Source organism: Lichenostomus cassidix, chromosome 1Aa (genome assembly GCF_008360975.1).
Source record: "Lichenostomus cassidix isolate B80296 chromosome 1Aa, HeHo_3.0, whole genome shotgun sequence".
Classification (NCBI taxonomy): domain Eukaryota; kingdom Metazoa; phylum Chordata; class Aves; order Passeriformes; family Meliphagidae; genus Lichenostomus; species Lichenostomus cassidix.
The window spans coordinates 4097554-4120356 of NC_139480.1; the positions used below are offsets into that span (position 1 = coordinate 4097554).

The 22803-nt window shown below is 41.5% G+C and overlaps 1 protein-coding gene across 1 annotated transcript in view; it reads left to right on the forward strand.

The window, feature by feature from the left end:
- TAF3 (TATA-box binding protein associated factor 3) overlaps positions 1-22803 on the forward strand; it is a 113511-nt gene that overhangs the window by 961 nt on the left and 89747 nt on the right. The window contains exon 2 of the mRNA XM_085082478.1: positions 9262-9504. Coding sequence (XP_084938604.1) covers positions 9262-9504 — 243 coding nt within the window. The remainder of the gene's footprint in view (positions 1-9261; positions 9505-22803) is intronic.

A 22803-nucleotide genomic window follows, 5' to 3' on the forward strand; every position in this document is an offset into this window, starting at 1 on the left:
CAATGTGGTCTGGGCACGGGCAAGGATTTGGGACTGTGGTGTTGTAGGAAAGGAGACTCGTGGTGGTGGCTCAGGGCTATGGGGACATCAGGCTGCTGTCCCACTCTCGTTGGCTACAGCATGCAGGGTGCTGAGGAGGAGGAGACACGAGTACAGGAGGGGTAGAGGGGACTATTGGCCCCATTGCTGGGCTGTTCTGAATCTGGGAGTGGGTTGAACTGAGGGGGAGAAGGGGCAGCAAGCCCCTTTGATGGACAGGATGTGTGCATGGGAGGATGTGGTGCTGTGTTGTCCTGGCTCATCTTTGGGTAATCTTTTGTGTCCTGGGGACAGTGCTGTGGGGGCCCACTGCAGGTGGGGATGTGTGTGAAAGGTTCATTGTTCTGGCACAAGGGGAAGTGCAGAGGATGGAGAGTGCAAAGTTTGGACTCCCTTCTGCATGGGGTGGGAGAGGTGTGGCTGAAAGTCCTATTGCTGGGGTGCTCTGTTTTGGGAATGTTTGTGTAGAGAGAGGAAGCAGTGGCACTGTGGGACTGGGAACATGTCTGTGGGGAATGTGGGAAGGCAGGGATGCACTAGCATGTTTTTTGGGGGAAGTGGAGCTGTAGTGCACAGGATGTGGGAGTGTGATGGGAGGTCTGGAGATGTGAAGTGTGTGTGCAGAAGGGGTGGGATGGGGCTGGGGATGATTTCGTGCATGTGGCAGGAGGGATGAGTGTTCTCATGTGGATGCAGTGGAAGAGGTTTGGCTGGATGTATTGCGGACTATAGTTAGCCAATGCCATTGGTCACCTATGCCATTGGTCACCTATGCTGTTAAGGTGGTGCAGAAGGAGCTGGAAGTGAGCGTTGGGGTCAGGATGCCCAGGTCCTCACTGGATTTGGGATGAGGTGGTGCTGGACTGGGAGCACGGAAGGGGTGAGCTTACAGCACATGGGAGAAGAGAAAGAAGAGAGGTCTGGGAATCAGCGCCAAGGACAGCTAGCTGGGTCACACAGGAGTGTGGAATGTTGGTGTTGGTGGGTTTGGAAAGGGAGTACAGCTGCTGGGTCTGGCAGTACAATAGGGGATGGAATTGTGTGTCCCTTGGGATTGTCTGTGTCCCTGCAGAGCCTGCAGTGGAGGTACTGAGGGGTTGGATGTTCTGCTGGTACCTGCAGAACATGGGATGTGGGAAGATGGGATGTCCAGTTGCTTGCTGCATCAGTGATGCTGCCAGTGGGGTTGAGAGGGTGGTAGGGATGTACTGGGACTGAGAATGTCAGAAAAGGATGCTGATGGGTCAGGAAGCAGTGGGGAGAGGGAGGTTGTCAGGGTCGTGGCTGGGTATAAACAGGAAATGTTGTGGGGAATGCGGAGCAAGGCTCAGGCTGTCAAATGTGGTTGGAGGGTCACAAGTCTGTGTGTGTGGAGGCCTTTGCTGCCCTATATGTGTCATGTGGCAGAGATTTGTTTGCAGAGATGGGGCTGCCAGTGCTCCTGCTGGATCTGTGAATATTAGTAGGGAAATGAAGGAGGATGTCCGTCGTGGAGGGACTTTGGGGAGCAAGGGTGCCCTGGAGAGGTGGGTGTAGGCTGTGTGTGCCTGGAAAAACATGGTTGCTTGTGCCTCCTTGAGCCAAGAGGGTCATGTTCCCCCTTCCTTTGGCACGCTGGAGAGCTGTGGTGTTGTGGGCAGCTGCTGCTCCATGTGTCCTGTACTTGTGGAGGGGAGAGTCCTGGAGAGCCCCTGGGGCAGAGAGCAGAGCAGTTGGGTCTGGCAGGGGTTGCAGCTGGGGTGGATTAATTGATTGCTTGCCTGAACTGCTGGGTAGGGAGAAGGTGACTGATGGTGGATTTGGGGCTACTGTAGCCACCACCAGTTCAGAGAATGTGCTGGGGACTGCTGGAGGTTACTGGGCAGGGAACAGGGATGGCAGCCCTGAAATGCACCACCGGGAACATTTGCCAGAGCTTCTGTCCAAGCTGTGGGAGCTGTGCTAATGAGGTGTCACAGCCACAGGTGAGGGGAAAATCAGAGGTATGCTGCTGTCAGCTGGTGGTGGATTGGATGCAGCATCAAAATCCAAGGAACTGTGAGGGCTGGGTGTGTTGGATTCCTCTGCTGAATGTGAATGAATTTGGAGAGTGTGCCAAGCTGGAAAGCACAGTGTGGGTGGCTTGGTCGGGAGAGGAGCAACCATGGCCTGAAAGTACTGTTGCTGAAGGTCATGTCCCTGCTTTGAAGAAGGAAAGTTCTCACTGTTGCCGGGGTCCCCCATGAAACAAAGTGATGAGCTGAGTGTACCTTTTCCTGCCTCTGCTCCATCATTTCAGGAATAATTGAGATCGAGTCTGACACTGCCAGTGTAACCGAGCATAGGAAGGACTGTGTGCTGCAAACTGGATTTCTCAGGTTGAATAGGTTTTCTTGTACAAGCTTTCCTCAAATTTGAGAGCAAGTTAGTCTAGAAATGGGACTGTGCAATATTAACCCATATCTCCCAGAAGCACAAGTGCAGCTGCCACAGCTCTGGAGTTTGTATCTGAGTCCACACAGAAATGATCTTTAACGCAATTAAAGGAGACGAGAGAGAGGGTTTGGGAGAACAGAGTTCTGCAGTGAAAAAGGAGTTCACCTAGGTTTAGTCAGAGCTGTCCTTTAATAGGGTTAGTACAAGTGTTGGGGGAGATGTTTTTGCTGCAGTGTTTGTAAGATTGGGAGGAAAAGATGCGGATATGATGCAAATAAAACTTTTTCCTTTTGGTGTTGAGGACTGGAAGTGTGTAGAGCACTGTTATCCCTCTCTTGTTTTGGGTTTGCTTACTGAAAGTGAGGAAAGGCACTTTTCCCCTCTATGAATGGGGAAGGAAGTATCACAAGTATCTCAGTCTTTTGGTTTGGTGGTTTGGTGTTTTGTTTTGTTTCTTGAGGAGATGGGGATTATGCTGTTTTCATGCCAGTGATGTGGTATTTTTTAAATCACCTCTCGTAAAATGATTCCTGTATTTCTTTCTTTAAAACGGTGTGTAAAACGACATCTTAATACTGAGCTGACATCTCCCTGCGATTTCAGAATTGTTTCCTTTTGCTCCTAAAATAAGTTACTGTACAAACCCAGCTCTGGATGAATGAGTTGAATTCCGCCATGGTTTTGCATAAGTAGAATTAATTAAATTCCAATTGTAGCATCTTTATTGTCAGGGTGTTATCTCAGAGTCAAACCAGTGGGGTTTGAGTTAGCAGGGCTGTCAGCTGAGGGACATAATCTTTGTGTTCCAAACTGAATGGATTTATTCTGACGTAGTTGAGACACTGTGGTATCGCTGTGAAAAGCCTGTCATTGCTGCTCATGTGTTCTCTCACTTGCAGAAGAAAATGATGGCTCTCCCAGCTGGGATAGATCTTTGTTCCAGCTGTTACATCCCATTAGGAGAGCTACATTTAAGATTTTCATTACTTTTCTGCTGTTGTTTCTTCGCATTTGCAGTAGCTGTAGTTGATGGGAGCGTCTGTGGCTGCAAAAAGAAGGCAAAAGGATTTGCAAAGCGGGTTTGAGATATGTTTGATGCCGTGAAATGCTTCTGAATGCTGTGCTGGGGGTGGAGGACAGGCTGAACTTACAGGGAGAAAATCAGGGTTTTCCTCTTGAAGTACACCATATTATGCTGCTCAAATTTGTGGAAAGCTTGTCAGAGGAGCACTATGTGATATGCTGTGTGCTGTTTTATCCTAAAATTTAAATTAAATATTGGAAAACCAGTGTTCGAGCATGTAATTAAGGTATTGGGCTACAAAACAAACTGATGTAGTGTGGTTTCTAAGAGCAGACTTCTGCATTGTTGTTATTTGTTTTAAGCAGAGGTGAAAAGGGAAAAGCTCCCTGTTAGGTGCCAGTTTATTTTGCACTCCTATTTCACGTGGCTGGACAGAGGGGTGGCAGAATTGATGCTTTGCATTATCTCCTCTGGATCTTCTTGTACAGGTTGTTTTTTTCTATGCTGGGGAGCTGTCCAGTGAGGACACATCAGAATCTGCTTTGTTCACCATGAATTTATCTAATGTAGTTTGTCAGTGGGGTGGTGGGTTATAGACATGCAGAATAGGTCATGTTTTACCTCTTAATACATCCAGTGAGGGAATTCAGTTTCCAGTGTATTTATGTGGGTGCTGCAGTTCATGGGAGGGATGAGGAGTGGAGTTGTGGTTCATGCTCACCAAAGTCTCATTTTTCTGTCACATTGCTCTAAAAACCAGCCAGATACAAGGTACTTAACTTCTGTCACTGAGGGCACCTAGGCACATTTCAATAGGACAAATTTAGATTATCTCCTGCTAAAACTAGAAGTGTAATAAACTGGATAATTAACTTTTTGAATCTGGATGTGGATTTTTGTCTGCTTTCCTTCAATTTTCAGTGTTGAACTTACGTTTGGATATACTGGGGTTTTATTTTTTGTATTTTCTGCTGAAATTTGCTGACAGAAAGTTAAGTTTAAAAGTTGGTCTTTAGTTTCATACTATTTGACTACTATTTCAAAGACTATTTTTGTGCAAACACAGAATTGTAGAATATCTCAAGTTGGAAGGAACCCATATGGATCATTGCGTCCAAGTCCCTGCTCCTTGCAGGACTAAATACTAATTATATATATATCTATCTATATAAAATATAAATAGTAATATTTACTATCTTGAAATTGGTATTATTAATGCAGCTGCATTTTTATTAAAAAGCAGGTTCTGATCTGGTGAGCACAATATTACAACCGGAAGGAAAAACTGCTGATCTTGCAAAATGTTTTCCAAGGCAGAACTGGCTCCAAACCTGCTCCAATGTCTGCACAGTCTCTTGTAAAGGAAAACTTAACTTCATTAAAGCAAATTTCTTTGGGAAATGCAAACAGCAGACCAATATTTTAATTGGTAATTACCACAGAGGAGAGAATTGACCTGGCATCAGCCAATTTTTTATTTCTTTGTAATTTCAAATTTACCTCATATGTTTGGGGGTTTTTTTTGGTTTGTTTTGTTCTTTTTTTTAGTTACTTCATTCTTATCACTATACAGTAATAATTTCTATCAAAGGGTTAGATTTTGATGATTAATTTAAAAGAGCTGATTCCCACTACTGGTGCTGAATGACCTTGTAACAAGGATCTATCCCAGGCCAGTAACATTTGTTATAAGTGTTTACTTATAAGTGATACATTTTATAGCCTGGTAACCTTAAGTGTTGATGTATTTCAGCTAATTAACGTCTTACTGGCTAATAGTAAAGAAGGAAAACATGGGTATTTTGCTTGACATCTCAGAGGTTACTGGGAGACAGAGCACACACTGAGCACCACTAGCAAGATGCTTTTGCCTGACTGGTAACTACATTAATAGTAGCTTTTCTTCCCCACTTAAGTGAATTTAAGTAAGACATGTATACTTATTAAATGACCTATTGTGCTTACTTGTGATTTTGCTGGATGGAAGCAATGTTGTCTCCTTGAAACAGTTATCCTGAAGTAGCTTTGTGTGATGTGCTGTAGCACAGGAAGGAATTTGTGATATAGCCTGTAATTAAAATACCAAGGAGCTATACCTAATAATTTGCTGGTTAAAATAAAATCTTTAAAAAATCTCTTTTATAGCAGCCATGAGGGGAAATGCTGAGCTATTTATAACACATGTACATGTTGCATGTATGGTGACTCATTAATTTTTCTCAGTATATTTATTACAGAACTGTAGTTGCTTCCTTTAAGATACCTGGCATGAAACTGAAAGCTCTCCTGTTCTGTACTTACTTGCTTGTTAAATTTTCAGTGATTCATACAAACTTTGGGCCAGGAAGGAGGAGATGATGGGGGTGAGTTTGACAGGAGGAAATCAGCTGTTCCTGAGGCTGAATTTAAGGAAAGTAAGACAGTTCCCTAACTCCCACACACTCCCTCACAGTGCCTTTGGATGACATGAGCAGTGGCCAGCTTGATTGCTGGAGGAATTCTTGTGACTTTTGCAAAAATAAATTAGGCTTTAGGAGCTTCTAAAAATTCCTTTTCCCCACAACCCAAACCCTCTTTTTGTAAGGGAGTTTAGGGCACCAGCCTTGCTCTGTTTGGTTTATTTTTCATTGTGGGCAGGTTGGTTCATCTGCTGAGGTGCAGTGGGGCTGAGGGCTGGATAAAATTCTACCCAAATACTTTGCTCTGCCTGGATTCTCTTTGCCCATTGTTTCAGTGCAGTACTTTTTTGGGTTGCTTTTCTGTGTGCAGATTCCTCCTCACCCAGTGTTCGTTCTCCTGCCCAGGGAAGCTGAGAGTATCACAGCTGCATGGCCATTCCCACAGGTTTCTGTTGAGCTGTTTTGAGACTAAATACTCTGAATTTAGCTGTGCTACCATCATAGCTCTACCAGTTTTGGAGCACAGTTCCCATTCAGGGTGATAGTGCACCTTAAAAGCTTGTGAGAAAGGTATTTTCCTAGTTCCTGTTCATGGGGTATAAGGAGGAGAGTTGTAACTTGCTGGATGAACTGTTCCCACCTCCTTCCATCTCTTCCCAGTCCTGAACAATGATAGTATTTAAAGTGCTGTGGTATAAAGAACAGCAAGAGACTGGAAACCAAATCTCTGAAGTGTTTATGATCTGGCACTGACTTGCTGTGTGACATTGGATTAATTATTTCACTGGGAGGCTTCAGCATCTGAATTTTTAAACGGAGGGTAGCACAGATATCTGAAGAATAATGAGATAAGTTCAGTATGCCCAGATTAAACCTTTTTCTTGGCATCATTTACTTACAGAAGAAAGCCTAAGACTAAATGAAACACCAGGAGAGAGTGTGTTACATGTTTGTCAGCATTCCCTTTCATGTGTCTGGCTTCTGCTATTTTACTGATTTTTTTAAGCCAGAGAGAGAAGAGAAATGCTAAACTGTTGAAATAAAAGTGTAAAGTATTTATTTGATGAATAACCTGGAATAACATTTAATGCATTCTTGTGCTGTGTATATTTCCAATTGATAACTAATTTGATTTTAAATACAGATATGAATACAAACCTGAAACTTTTTTCAAACACTTTTATCACTGAGGACACTCTCTTGAAAAGAAGGGTTAACTATTCCATCCTTTCATCCTTCTGACAGTTGCAGGTTTAAACATTATTTTTAGCTTTCAATCAATCTTATGACTTGGCATTGTCTCTTTGGAGGCAAATGTCAAAGCTGTGGGAAAATTGAATCTTTTTTGGAGTTTTTTTGTCACCTTTTGAACCCACTTTCTAACACACATAATTGTTTTTTGGTACAGTTGTTAAATATTTCCATGCTTCGCTTACACTTAGTAGCTGCTTCTCTGCCGCGTGTTCTTGAAAAGCGCTTGTAGAAAGAATTCCTTTTTAGCATTTATCACTCGCTGATCATGTCAGCACACTTTTCTGGAGGTTAAAAAGATCATGCAGATCTAGGAAAAGACCTTTGAAAAGTTTCCCCTAAGTTATTCTTTTCACCTGTCTGTCAAACTTGTACCTATTAAGTCTTGACACCTTAGAAAATGTTTCCGTGAGTTCACAGGTACCTTCATAGCCTGAAGAGCAAGTAAATGCAACAACACAAAATTTCTTTGCAGTGTCAATTGTCTGAGTTTAATTTTTTAAGCACAAAAAAGTTTTTTCGCCTAATAACTTTAAGGATCTCATAACTACTCTGTAGTGGTGATATTCTCATGTAATTATGTGGATGCAAGTCTGGAGTTTGCAGAGGAAATTGGTATTGCACTTGTACCAGGTATTACACAAACACAAGCTCCGAGGTGGTTCTCACCCTGCAGAGTTCACATTCCAAATACAGGAGAGTAAAACTGGCAATAACTTGGTCTGATCTCCCTTTTAACTGTGGAAAGAATTAAAACACAAGCGAGACTTGCCCAGAGTCACACAAGAGGCCAGTGTTAGAGAGCTGAGAATCAACCCCATAATCTGAGTATTATCCTTATCTTCACCGCAAGACTTAAGAAGGGAAATTCTAGAACAAAATTCTCATTTTCTAAATGTACCTGCAGGCGTGAGTTGGCTGGGGGGTGGAATTCATGCAGTGATGTGAGAACCAACCCGCTCAGTTGCCTCAGCTTCAAGATAAACCAAGAAGAGATTAGGTTAAAGGACAAACAAAAGAGCATCCCCCCCATTCTCTGGAGCCAGGGTTCCACAATAGCCATTGTGTTCTTTCAATAAGCACGGGCTGCTTTTCAATAATTACTTTTTAAAGTAAATCACAGCTTATCATCATATAGGGATGTAATATCTTCATAAGCCAATTCTACAGAATTGTAATAATTCAGTATATCGTTTTATTGAATTAAAAATCATGTTTGGGGTTTGCAGCTTTGTTTTTGGGTTATTGTTGTTATGAAAAGCCAGGGAGAGATTCAAAGTGATGCCTTGGCTGCCAAAGCCAGGTGTCCAGTTCTCCCTCCAGAGGCCTTTCGAGGGATTTTCCTCTATCAGGTCAGGGAAACTTAGATACTTGGAGGACTTCTGAATGTGTAATTAAATGCTTTGAGCCAAATTAATTGTGTAGCACAAACTACATCCTCTGTTAGACTGTTTTCTTGGAGGTCATACTAAATAAAGATCCCAATTGTCTGGCCAGTGAGGTTTCACTGTACTTTTTGTGGAGAAAGTAAGATTTTTGCTGTAGAATCAAACTTAAGTTGCACCCCAGGAAATCAGCCCCTGAAGTTTAGTATAAAATATTCTCTCTTCATCAGGTCACTACGTAGTGTTCCTCTTTTATCCAGGAGGTATAGCTAGGTGAAGTGGTTTACAGTTTATGAAGCCTGTAGATTTCATCTGGTGGGAAGATACATTGTGAATTTTTTTTTTATCAAGAGGCTTTTTTTCTCCCTGTAAACTACAGTCAGTGCAAAAAAATGAAATTGTTCCTCTTCTAGGCTGACAAATAATGTTTGATCTGTTCCATACTGGTAAAGAGGCACTTTCTGCATGTGAGGTTGTGTGGTGGTAATTTGCCAGGTAAAGCTGCCTGTTGCTGCTCCCTCAGTTTTGCTTGGTTTGCTTCCTGGAGTGCAGTTCTTTACGGTTTGAAACAAAGTGATGGCTCAAAAGAAAACACTATTGAAAGTAAACCTAGCAGAACTGTGGGGCACTAAATCCATCTCTCCTACTGGTGGTGAGCTGGGGGACTGTAATCTCGAGGCATCTTCAGGTCAAATTTTTTAACCCGGATTTTTGCGAAAATATTGTTCTGTTGTTTTTTTTGTTCCAGATGGCCGCACAGATCCAATTTTGGATGACGTAGGTGATGCCTTCAAGCTTATGGGGGTCAACCTGCATGAGCTGGAAGATTACATACACAATATTGAACCTGTCACTTTTGCACATCAAATCCCTTCGTTCCCCGTCAGCAAGAACAATGTCCTCCAGTTCCCCCAGCCGGGAAGTAAGGATGCAGAAGAGAGGAAGGAGTACATCCCTGATTACCTGCCACCTATTGTCTCCTCTCAAGAAGGTGCGAACTTAATCCTTTGCTTTCAGTTTTGATGTGTCTGGGGATTTGTGGGCATCCCCCAGCAGCTCAGCTGTGCTTGTCCCTCTTGGAGAGGACCCATGGGGTGTTACCCAAGCAGGGTTGCAAAACAGGTAGCAGTGCTGTGGCAAATTTGTTTTCAACTGTTTTTACTTCTCTTCTGGATTAATTTGTGCCAGAAATTCACCATGTTAACCCATGTTTCTGTAATGCATTTTAAATTTTAAGTTTTCAGATGACAGTAGAAATTAATGCTTTGCATTACCTTTTGTGTGTTAGCCTTCTCCTTATGCATCCTGCAAGAGCTTCTGTAATTTGCTAAAGGTAGAAGAAGGAAGGTCTGGTGAGACTGGCACAGCATTTCCTGCTCCTGACAGCTGTTTCTTCTTCCTTGTAACAAATTTCTCCAAAAACCCCTAAACTGGACAAACAGAAAAACCTGATTTTCCAATTAAAACAAATTCTGCTGTAAAATACAGAAGTAAGAGTTGTTTAAAGGCACTGTATTTGCTTTTAATTCTCTTTGCTAACATTGATTAGGGTTTCATCATCACTGTTCCAGCTGCCTCTTCCCTTCCTTGTCCCACAGAGGCGAAGGTTGAGGAAACAGTGAAACCAACTATAAAAATGCCACAAGCTGCAATTAACCTGACGATTTTAACTGTGGCAGTGGAAAAAGCAAAATTGTTTTCTCAATTTTTGAGCTATATGAGACTCGATTACTAATATGATAAACCTTTAAGAAATGTGACCTAGTCTGACTTTCCCTTTGAACAGTGAACAGCACACAACTGTACTTTGTGTGGAAATAAATGTATATAAGCTTGTGTGTGTAAAAATCCCAGATAGAGGAACTTAATTTTCTAAAAGAATGTAATGAACAGATGCAACCTGCACAAAATACTTAATTTAGAATTTTCTGGGGACAGAAGGGGATATCAGCCTCTATTAGGTATATTGTTTTTTCCTAAGAACTAAGGTTTTAAAGTCTTCACGTTGAAATGGGTGTAAAAACTCTCCCAGTGTAAGGATGAACATAAACAACATCACCTTATTGGGCAAAGAAGTCCATTGCTGTGCTACCTCACGTGTGGCATGGGGCAGTATTCCAGTGATTTAGCAAGCTGTAGGAAGTGTGTGTTCAGGCTTTCTTACACCATATTCAGCTACAAGGATGCAGTTGCTGTGTGCTCCAGTTAGACCACCTGTGGTCAGGGACAGGAATCTGAGGTGCAAAGGGCTGTCAGGTGCTGGGTTTAGTGTGTTCAGAGCAGATTTGCTCATTCCAGTAGCAAGGTGAGGGCTTACTCATTCTGGTGAGTATTTCTGAGGCTCTGTAGACTTTAGTTTTCTGTTTGCTTTAGTTGTATTTTATAGATCAATAGCACTTCAGTGTCTTTTGCCTTAATACAACCCAGGAAATGGAACTGTTGTTCAAAACAGAAATACTTTCTTAAATTGGTAAGGAGATCCTAAAGTCGAACCCTTGTGAAGTTTGTTAAAAGGGTTGTTTTAAAAATCTAACAATAAACTCTCTCAAACCAGGAAGAGGAGACAACCAAAATGTAAATATCACGCATGTAGGCAGCATACATAAAAGAAGAGTACAGAAGAAGAAGACTTGAAGAAGTGAATACGGATTTTAGCTCCCCTGTTCTGGCTGCTTTCTTTAGCCTGATTTTTCAGGAGGTAAACAAATACCATTCTGTCAGAGAAATCCAGCTTCTTTGAAGTATAACAAGTTGCCCAGCAGTGTTGCAGTTTTTTGGTTTTTTTTTTCCTTGGAAAAATCATATTTTAAAATATGCAAGAAAAGTCAAATCCAGCATGGCTTAAAGCAGCTGCAGAGAAATATCTGAGCATGGGGGAGGGAGAGATGAGTGTTAAGAGACTCAGCCTGACAATACACGACATACAAAGAGAGGCTAAAAATTGAAATGGGGACAGTTGTGCTTTTTCTTTTTTTTTATATGTAACTTTTTATACTCTTTCTCTTGCAAGTTAGATCCAGGAGTTAGATTTTAGCAGTCCTTATAAATAATGTATGAATCCTTTTAACACCTGAAGCAAGAAGATATTATTTCCAAACTTGGATGACAACCAGGAAAACTTCTGATGCCTAAGGGTAGTGTATCAGAGGACCTATAGACACACACAACTTGAAAAAATGAATAAAATATTTTTTTAAATGGAAATTTAAAGGAAGAATTAAATACAGTTGCTAAATGCAGATTTGTTATAGTTGATTTAAAATATTTACAGTTGAGGACATTTTAATTTTGAATTAAGTGTTTTCTGAAAATGGTGTTTGCGCTCTGTGGTTTGTTTTTGAAAGGGATGAGGTGGATCACAAAACTGCTGTATATGTTTTGTTCCATGTTATTCCAAGTTAAATTTGGAAGAAAAACTTACTTTTGCAGATTAAAGGAGTGCATTGTAAAAATATTGAAGAATTGCAGAAGCCATTTAAATACTTTGTAGTATTTTACAGTGTAAAAGAAAAAATGAGGCTGCTCAGACTGTGCAGTCCATAATATTTGAGTTGCTTTGAGTAGGCAGTAATTAGTAGTGGAGGAAGGCTTTGTGCACATTTGGATGTGTAATGTAAATCTTTCAGTGACTTTAAGGTATCGTCAGCAGGACTCATTATGTCCCATTTTATATCAAAGCCTAGAGCTCAGGTCCGTTATGAATATTTATTTACTGTTAGGGGTCAGAAATTATGAGTGCTGATATATTTTGGCAATAACGTAGCCATGACTTTTGATAAGAAAAAGCTCTTTTTTTAGTACTGTTGATTTAAAACCAAACCAAACAGTGTTCAGTCTGCACCATGACCAGTAGGTGTTGCTAACCTCCTTCCCAAAAGTCCTTTAGTTCTGCACATGTAACCAACTTCTTATTTCCCCTTACTCTAGAACTGGTGGGAGTTCTGACTATTCAGAGGCTGCCCAGCAGCTCGAGAAATGTCTTAGTTATTGCCAGAGAATCCGTAAGAGAAGAAAGTCCTTCCAGCCTGAGAGGAACCTTCTTCATTTGTACTCAGTAGTAAGAAATTCTGAAAGAGCTCTGAGTGATTTCTGAAGTCGTGGGGGGAAAAGGAGAAAGACAAATAAGTTTTCAAGATCTATAATTTGTGTCAGTCAGTTCATTTCAGTGATACAAGTTTTGTTCCAACAAAGCAGAAAATGTTTTCTTGCCTTAAATATGGAGTGCAAGCTCTAACCAAATGCTTGAGCTGTGAGGATCTGCATATATAATTCTATATATTATAAAACAATCTGACTCAGTATTGCCATGGAAAATGTTGGGTTTTTAGCAGTATTTTTACAAAGGACACTGAAGGGATAATTTTATGCCAATGTATCATGATGTTCGCTGTCTGCCTATTTTTAATTAGTCTCCTTTTTGTTTTTGAGTTAGTTTAGCACTGTTGTCACTAAAATGTCATGGTAAACTTGTAAGACAGATTAAAAAAGGAGAAAAAAATAAATTAGTTACAAAACATGATGGTCATGTTTTATTTCTTGTGCTTTAATGCAAGAGAACATAAATTTTGCAATAATAAATCAACTTCATAGAATTTGTTGATTGCATTTGAAGCAAAACAGTACGTGCCGAAACTAGGCCAGCTGAGAAAGCCCAGATACTTCACCACAGCTAGTAATAATCACTACTACATTTTGTGATAATGTTGAGAGCCCTGAGTCCTGATGCTGTAAGAACATGTACCATTCTCCATGATTAAACAAAGAAAAGTGGGGTGTGAATCCTGCATGTGCTACGGTATGCTTGTTTTCAAGCTTCCTAGAATTAATTTCTATCTGTTCTTGCTGCCTCTTTTTATTAGCCTATTAAAAAAAAATTGTTTTTATTTTAAATAGCCACTTTATATCAGCTGCTCTCTTTTTGTGACTTTTTGAAGTCACAGATTTCATCCCTGCTTCTCAGTCTGCAAAACTGAGGAAAACACATTGGTTTTGTGTATGCAATACAGTTCATAGTCTGTGGTATTTGCATTAAACCCTTGTTCAGCTCTTACACTGTAATTGTGCTGGGCCACATCAGCGGGATGTGAGGAAGATTCAGCTTCTTTCCCTTAAAAACTGTGTGGGAGCAAATGTAATTTTTACCAGGAATTAAATTTTGTTGTCTTTCTTTCCTGGTAATGTGTGTTCAGGCACTGGCATTGTATTTCTGATCATGGAGTCAGGACAAGTTCTTGGCACAGTGTACAAACTCAGATTTATTTGTAGCCTTTTCAGAGCATTTTATTTCCCAGTCAGATCAAAGCATAAAATTGCTGATCTTCTTACAGTGCTGCCTTTCCCCCTCTTTGCAGCTGATGTGATGTTAGGACCTGTTACTTACCAAAACCTGATGCTTCCAGCCACCTGGAAGTGTGGAAACCCAGCTGTCAAATTACACATCATCTCAGCACATCTCTAGTTTTTTTCATGCAGTGATAGCTGCTGCAAATCTCATTTGAATTGATGAGAGATGAGGGTGGTGGTGAAGCAAGGTGCTGTTCAAAAGAACACATTTTTGTGTCTAGGTTCTACCAGTGCTAGAATTGTAATTGTATAAAGCGTTAAGCATCAGGGTGACAAAAAGCATTAGTGTCAACCTGCAGTGGGAGATAGATCAGAATCTAACATTGTCACTGCCCCTTCAGTCTGGTAGGGCTTTCTGTGGCTGTGGTCCAGAACTGAATGTAGCAAAACATGGATCTCAGAGCAGAGTCATTTCCATCCCTGGTTTTCTCAGGGGTTAAACAAAGCCAACCCCTCTTTGTAAATGAGTATGTGATGGGTTTTAAAACAGGGTATCCACTTCACCATTTTGGTAATGCAGGTCTTGTTATTAGCATTTTTAAACTTTTCTGCCTTTCTCCAGCCTTAGTTTAACCCCACAGGCTAACTCTCCCTCATTCTAGCAGCTGCACTGATGATTTTAAAGCAGCAATGATCTTTTCAACAGAGCTTTTCCAGCATAGTTGGTTAGGAAACCACCACTCCTCGACAAACAGGTACTGTGTAGTCAAGCAGTCTGAAGACTTAAAGCCCTTCCAGACTGTGAAGATTTTGCTCCTGGCTGCTCACCGTGCCTGGTTGCTGATACTCACAGGCATCCTTTAGCTGTGTGTGCAGTGTGCTGAGAGTCAGACTCCGATTGCTTTTGTGAGGAGAGATCCTTACGTCTGCAGCAGCCCAGCAAGGAAGGAGCAACAGGAGAAACAGACAAAATGAGAAAAGCAGCCAAGCTTGAGATGCAGCCAGAAGAAAGGCATTGGGAAAGAGCCAATAGGAGAGGCAGGTTTCAAAGGAAAAAGGAAAATATGAGACAGGAACAAAAAAAGTGTGCAGAAAATGTGCCTGGTTTAAATCTTACCATTAGACAGAAAAATAACTTTTCTGGAAGGCATGCTGATAAAGCTGTAATTGGGAGGACAACTGTATCTTTACCTTTTCTTAAGAAGCTGTGTCATAATCGAAAGCATAATTTCCAGTGAAATCCTGCAAGAAAGGATTTAATGAAGTTTTTTTTTGGTTTTTTTTTAATGTGCAGCTAAACAGACTTTCACTGGTGTCTTGGTTTGAAAGACAGTTCAAACCAAGTCTGCTAAGAGAGGTGGGATTCTCTATTCTCCCCTTGGGAGAGAGAATGTGAACCCCCCTTTCCTCCGAATTATTTTAACTTTGGAATCAAGGGCTTTCAGGCAAAGACATGGGAAAAGGAATAACAGTTCTTTACTAGTATCTATACTAAACAAGCAACAACAAGAATAGCAACAACAAACAAAACCAGAAATCCGGTGGCAGATGTCCCTGGGCTGCCAAGCACTTTCCTGTTTGGTGTAATCATGGTTGCAACCAGCAGGGGCGCTGTTGAGCTCCCAGCCGAGCAGGGCAGGTGCGATGACTCCCGAGCGGCTGCAGGCGGCGCTGTGGCGCAGGGTCAGCGCTGTCTCACTGGTTGGTAATGGTGGCTGGGCTGGGCAGCAAGCAGTGCAGCTGAGCGCTCAGAGCAGCGAGCTGGAGCGGCAGGAATGGCTCAGCCAGGCTAGCCAGCAAAGGTGGCAGGAATGGCTCAGCTGGGCTAGCCAGCAAAGGTGGCAGGAATGGCTCAACTGGGCTAGCCAGCAAAGGTGGCAGGAATGGCTCAGCTGGGCTAGCCAGCAAAGGTGGCAGGAATGGCTCAGCCGGGCTAGCCAGCAAAGGTGGCAGGAATGGCTCAGCCAGGCTAGCCAGCAAAGGTGGCAGGAATGGCTCAGCCAGGCTAGCCAGCAAAGGTGGAAGGAATGGCTCAGCCAGGCTAGCCAGCAAGGTGGCAGGGACTCCACAGTTATGGCAGACACCACGGTGCATTCCAGCAAGCGGAGCAGGGGCAGCGACTCCTCTGCAGTTGTTGCAACAAAACCAATGCAGCCGGGGAGGTGCGCACTCCTGGCGGGGAAAAAGGGTTGAATCCCACACCTTTTCCCAAGCAAGTGCTCACCCAGCCAGGAACAGAAGGCAGTGCACAGCCGGACGTCCTGCGGTCACAGCCAGAGGCAAAGCAGCAGCTTTCCTCCATCCACTCCTGTGTCCAGCCAGCAAGTGAAGCTCCTCCTCTCACCCTGCCCAGCCACAGCCTTTGTCTCTCACAAAACAGTTAATGGCCCTGAGCCCCTGGTCGTTGGTTCCCTAGTAAGAGAGATGGAGAAAATTCCACCCCTTGCAACCTTCAACAACTGGAGAGCTTCTTTAATTCGCAGCATTTGGAGGAAAAAAAATCAATGTGATAAGTAAAATTTTAGTAAAACTAAGTAAAACTTTATCTGTGGCAGGAACTAAATCACATGGCTGGGATCTGTAGACTGTGGAGACAGAGATATGCACTATTTTGTATCGTCTAGGAGACTAGTACCTAACTTCTAGTAATTCATGTCTTTGGGAAAAAAACCCAAAACTCTTGCTGTTTTTTAAGAAAGTTAATGGTGGCTGGAAGGGGGGAATGGAGGAAATGGATTAAAAATATTTGTTTTAAATTGTAGGAGAGGCTTGTGATGAATTTTCATGGTTTTTGTTTGTTGGGATCTTTTTAGTGTTGTATCCTTCAAAATAAATAAACCAAGTGGAACCTGGCTATACATAAAGAGCGAATCAGAAAATAAATATTTTGAAGATGCTGCCTCCACTTTTTTACAAGTACTAGGAAGGGGTTGGTATAACTATAAAAATTCAGCATTGTGAAAATTTATAGTTTTAACTTCTTAAGCTGTCTAGTTTTATTTACTGCATATAGCAATTGAAATGAAGCTAACATAACTTCAAGGGGATATCATCCTTTTAAAACCTTCTCACAAAGATTCTTCTGTTTTTCAGACCTGTTTAGATAACTTACAAGTTGTTAGTGATTCTTAGGGATTCAAAAATAAAAACTGCAAAATGCAGAAGTTGGCTGATAAAAGCCAGCCTTTTGCAGTAAATTATTTACATGGAATGGCAATGAAAGCTGTGGATCCTTTCACTGCATTGTGATGTGCAAATTGCAATTTTGGTTAGAATAAAACTGGAGGAGAAAATGGGACTTTGTGATAAAAGGATTCTATTGTCTTGTGTATTTTGAACAGAAATGCTGTCATGATTTTAATTTCCTACTGATCCTTTTTCAGCAAAACTTTTGTCACTTGTCTTGACTCGTCACGTCAGATCAGTTTTTTCCCCTTTTCTGACAATGTGTGACTTTGTTTAGTGCCTGTGTTGCTTCCTGCACTGTCTACTGCAGCTATGCTCGAGGATTTTATTTCAGCTGGATCATCAGGCACCTTTGTGCCTTTGAAAGCACAAGTTTCAAATTAGGTTATCGTCTGATAGCTGGGTGTTACTGTTCTCAGGCCTTTCAGACTTACCCTTACTGCCCTGAGTGTTTTTAGGGACTTGAGGGAAGAGAGTGGGAAATGGAAAGTCTTGCTGATTCTTTAAGGAGGATGAAAGAGAAGCACAACTGGCCTATTTTGAGGGCTGACCTTGTAATTTTATTATTTTCCAGGGTTTTCACTTCATACAGGAGCCTTTCCTATTTTTCTTTAATCAAATGCTTTTCTTTCTCTGACTTCTGCCACCAAGGATGCTTTAACTTAATGAAAATGTTAGTGATAGCTAACAATTCCTGGCACTTAAAAAAACAAATAAAAATCATTTTAGCTACTGGGAGCAAAGCCACAAATTTGATTGTTACCTCCCTGCACAGGAATTTGTGCCAAACTTTTGGAGAAATGTCTCATAGCCCAAGCAAGCCTTAATTTTGTACTGTATTTGAGAGAATTGTTGGGGAAGAACATATAACATGTGCCTTCAGACCTCATGTATGTGATTTTGAGACATGTGGCCTTAAGTTTCTTAACCAATGCAAGCATCCTCCTGCTGCTTAATAGCAATTATGACATTTACAGGGACACTGGGAATGGTTCACACCTGGAATTGAGGAACTGGACCTCCAGGTGGTTGTTGTGAATAACAGCTGCCCAGGAAAGTGTTACTTGTGGAGTAACTTTACTCAGTTAATCACTTCTAAAGTGTCTGAAACATTTCTTACCTCCTGTGAGAAATTTCCATGCTTGGAGCTGCTTGGGAATAGATATTGCTTGGTGTTTATGTGCACATTTTCAAATGTAGCTAAGCCTAACCTTGATCTCAGCATCAGAAAAAATCGTTGTCTAGACAAAGATCACAAGTGGATTACGGGACCCCGTATCTCTCTTGAATTAATCAGAGAATGACTCACTATAAGCTTCTGCATGTGGGGCAGTCCAGATTAAGACCAAGGAATTCTGCCTTCTAATTTTTAAAATTATGACTAAGAAAGCTCATTTGAATTATTTGTCTTTTGCCACACACAGATAAGCACTTTACCATAGAGCTCTTGACTTCAGTGTCTTCTTAGAATTAGGCTTGGAAGGGACCTTAGAGATCATCTTCTTCCAGTCTTCACCTTTGGTACATACTGCTGTTTTTCTCCAACCCTCGGCTAAAAGGAAGGCTAGTGACTGGGTAAGTCATTAGGAAGGGATAACTCATTTTTGTGTGTAGGTAGTTCCACTTAATTCTGCAAGACTGTGAGAAATGTAAAATAGGATGGATAACAGAGGGAGTTCAAATATAAAGGCATTTGGAGACATGACCCAGGTTCATGTAGCCAGACACTTGGATAATTAAAGTTCATCTTCGGCTGTGTTTTTTTTGAATCTTTCATTTTTGTAATTGCACTCATTAGAGACATTAATGGTTTTCTGATGGCTTGACAAGACGGTATTTTTCTGTATTTCTCTAGCTTGGATTCTGTTTCTTTGAACAGCATGACTGGGTAAAATGTAACCCTGTGTGCTTGTTGTGTATAAATGCGTATTGTTTGGGTCGGTTAAGCAAAGCCTACCATAGCATACCTGTGTTTTTGAGGAGCAATGTCAAACTTGAGCAGGGCTGGATCTGGCTTGTACTTAGCCCAAGGCTGGAAAACAGTGGGTCTTCAGGTGGTAATGCAGTAAGTCACAAACTTCTCTGACTTGGTTTGAGATTAATGTTTCAATGATGGTTATAAGCAATGACGCCACGCTGCCAGGGGTGGTATTTTATATGGAGAGATAAACTGAAGTTCAGCTCTGCATGTGTGTGTTTGAAAGAGGTCGATAACAACTTAAATGGCCTTTATTCTGGCCACTTTACAATCTGCAACATTCTGCTTAATTTATTTTCTTTGGTGAACTTGTTTGCCCTCTGCATTCTCGCTGTTGGTGTCTGCTGCTTTCCCATTCCAGAGAGTTGTGTTAAAGGAACACTGTGTTTCATGTGTATTCCTACGGTTGGGATGGAGCATACTTTTCTTCAAACGTTATGAGCTCTTTTCCCTGAGGGGAGGAGGATGGTACTGATTCTGGGTGTCTGAGAGGTACAGCTTAACAGATTGGCCAAATAATCCATCCTGAACTGGAGAGTGAATAATTTTAATACCCCTTATCTTGCATAGATTTTTATGGATATTCATCTCAGCAAATGAACTTTGCATCTCTAAATATTTAGAGCAGCATGTTCGTTCAGGCACAGCATATTTGAATCTTAATATTCTCTGAGTTTCTCCACATTTCTCCAGGTTTCTATGTATGTGGGACTTCGGTTCCAGGCTTATTTAAACAAATATTTTGTGCTTGTGTGCAGGCAACACTAATTACCTCTGACAGTCACAAGTGGGAATAGCATGGAGGAAATAATAGTTCTTGACCAATCGCTAAAACACAGGAAGTCCCGGTGCCATAGGAAGGGAGAGAAACTCACTTTTCATTTCCTTTGGAGTCCAGTGTGTTCAGATTAACTTTAAAGGGAGCTGAGGTACAGCTCTGAGGATTTAGGCTTCAATCGTGTGCTCCCTTCGTGTGGAGCCCATCTCAGCAGGCAGCAAGGCACCAGCCAGGAGAGCTCTCACAGCTCAGCTGCTGGGGATCCTGTTGCAAATTAAATATGAAACAAGGATGCATTTGGTTTTGCATGGGAAACTTTTTAACACAGTTGCTCAAGAAGCTTTCTCTCTGTTCTGAGTATTTTGGATCACAATACTGCTGGAGGTGATAGCTCATCTCTAAGCTTTCAGAAATAAGTAGTTTCTTTCGTTGCTTAAAAGAAAATAAATGGATTTTTACCTTGCCATTTTAATTTTTTGTTTTACAGGCTCTACATATTTAGATTAGAAAGTTTACATTCAGTTATCTTTTTCTGGGATGTGAATAAAATATTCTACAAACAAATATTTTCAAGATGATCAATTCATGTACATATATTCTTTGTGGTGTTTCAAGATAAAAAGTACAGTTAAAATTAGGTATCCTTGAACAGGGAACTTGAGTTGGGATATTTTGGGGTGGAATTTTAAGAAGCTTTAGAATTACAAGTGAAAATCTATTTAGATTTTGATAAGATTTAGCCATCCATTTATCCTCCTGTACCATCAGACCTTTACTTTTTTTTTTTCCAGAGCCTTTAAAACCATGATATTAAACCACATTGGTTGTGATGAGCTGAAAAAACAAGATGGAATTTTATTGTCATAGTGTTGCTGTATAGTTGAGTCACACAAACAATGCATGTGGAGGGTGTATCACAAAATTGCATGTATCGACACAATTCAGTATTTTTTTTAGAACTCTTGGGGAAAGTAAGCTTTGTGTGAATTAAAAAGTGATAAGTATCTTAATGCTGATGTTGCAAACAACAAACCTCGCTTAGATGAGCTGATTTTCACAGAGTACAGTTTATGCATAGTATCTGTTTAAAATTTCCAGTGACTCAGGCTGAAACACTGAATTTCCCCAAAACCTCAGTGTAAACCTTAGATTTACAAAGGCCTCATCCACTTAAGGAGTTCTTCCTTCACACAGATGTTCTTTATGATGTGAGCTCGCTTACCTGAGCTCCTTGCAGGTATGTTTGGTCCACCTCTGCTGAGAGGAGCTCCCATCTCATCTCCTAGATCCAATGATGGGATGTCAGGGTACAGCTGTGGTCCTAAAAACTAGCCCTGCTGCCTGGCCAAAGGCAAAATTCTCCCACTGGTGTGGGAAGTGAAGAATGTCAGATGAAATTGGAGGTTGAATTTTGCATAGTCAATGATCCTTGTGTGTGGGATGTGTCCTGTGCCCTGCTATGGTGGGCTAAGATCTTCCTAAGTCACAGGCTAAGCCAAGCAGGGCTGCTGCAGGACTCCTAACAGGAGACATCCAAGGCAATGCAGTGAAGCAGGAAACAGTGTTGATTAGTAGATGGCATTTTATAAGAGGCTCAGTCTGCTGTCGAGCCTGGCATATTTCAAATGAGATGAAAAATTAAGTCCTTGCCACTTGTGGTGATTAAAGCCTCGGTGGCTCACTTTTCAAGAGCAGCATGTGAACCCTTCTGGCGTGGTTCCAGTTGGGTTATAGAGTTCTGCCAACCTAAATGCCTCATGCAGTTTCAAATTCGTGGAGGAGAAACTGCTCAGTGTTCTTCTGTGCCACTGAGTAGCCACCATGTCCTCCCACCACAATTCCTGTGTTTAAACAGCAATTGAAGTGATGCTGTGTTTAAACCAGTCCCATTCACTGAAAGCATCCAGCAAGCATATGTTTATTTTTTTCAGGGTAAATCCAGCAGTGCATGTATGTTTTCTAGCTTGGTGTTAGACCTCTGTGTGTGAATGATGATAAATAAGTGCAATGTAGTTATGCTCTTTCAGGACAGAGAGTAGAGCCTGTCCTAGTATCAAATGTATTTGCAGAGGAGAGAACCTTGTTTGATCCAAAGGTGCTGCTAACATAGTGAAGAAACTGAGAACAAATAGAAATGTTGGTTTTTTTTTTTATCTGAATAGTTTTCTTCCTTTCTCATGTATATGAGGGCTGATTCTGTGCATAACATAGAAAGTAATGTCCATGTGGTATTTTTAGCAGTCAGTGTATAGAAAAGGTTGTGGAATTTTACAGTGATTAAATGCAAGCAGCCAAGCAGAGGGACAGGACAAGCTGTGAAAGAAAGGTCTGGGATGTGGGAAGGTGATGCTGGCAATGCCACCAGAAGAATGTATGTTTAGGGTTAAATAACTTCCAGTAGAATTTGTATAAAATGGACTCATTCTTATCATTCACTGGTGGAATGGACAAGGCTTGTGCTGCTCTCAGGCTCCAGTGTTCCACATGTGCTGGTGCTGTGCAATAGCTTTGGCCTTATCTAAATGGAAAACCCTTTCCAGCTTGAGAACAACTTAGCTACTTTTTAATATCAAAAAGAGCACACTATACACAACACATGTACAAGACTCAAAGGAACATGTATGCTGCCTAAAGTTTTTGGAGCTGGCGTGTGTGTGCTAATCTCCTGAGAGTTCATTGCTCCAAGCTTTTATCGGGAGCAAAGGGAGGCAGAGCTGAAGACTTCTGTGCACTGCCACTCCATCTGAAAGAACCAGCTCCTTTTTCCTTAGTTCAAGGCAAAGAAGTGTGTGTACATCGTTCCTATCAATGCAGTCACAGGACTCTGACTTCCTTTTTAAGTGAAAATGAAAATGTTCTCCCTCTCTATTGTTAAGTGGCGGAGGAGCTTTCTGCTACAGCCTCATTGTCTTAGATCCGGTTCTCAGTGCAGCACATCTTTGCATTAAGCTGTTACTACCTTTTAATGTCATTTGGAAGAGACGAAATGTACTGGTGGCATCTAAAGGGGAAGACTCTAGATGCTGGTTTTCTGAGGAAAAGCTTAGATGTGGATTAAAACCCTG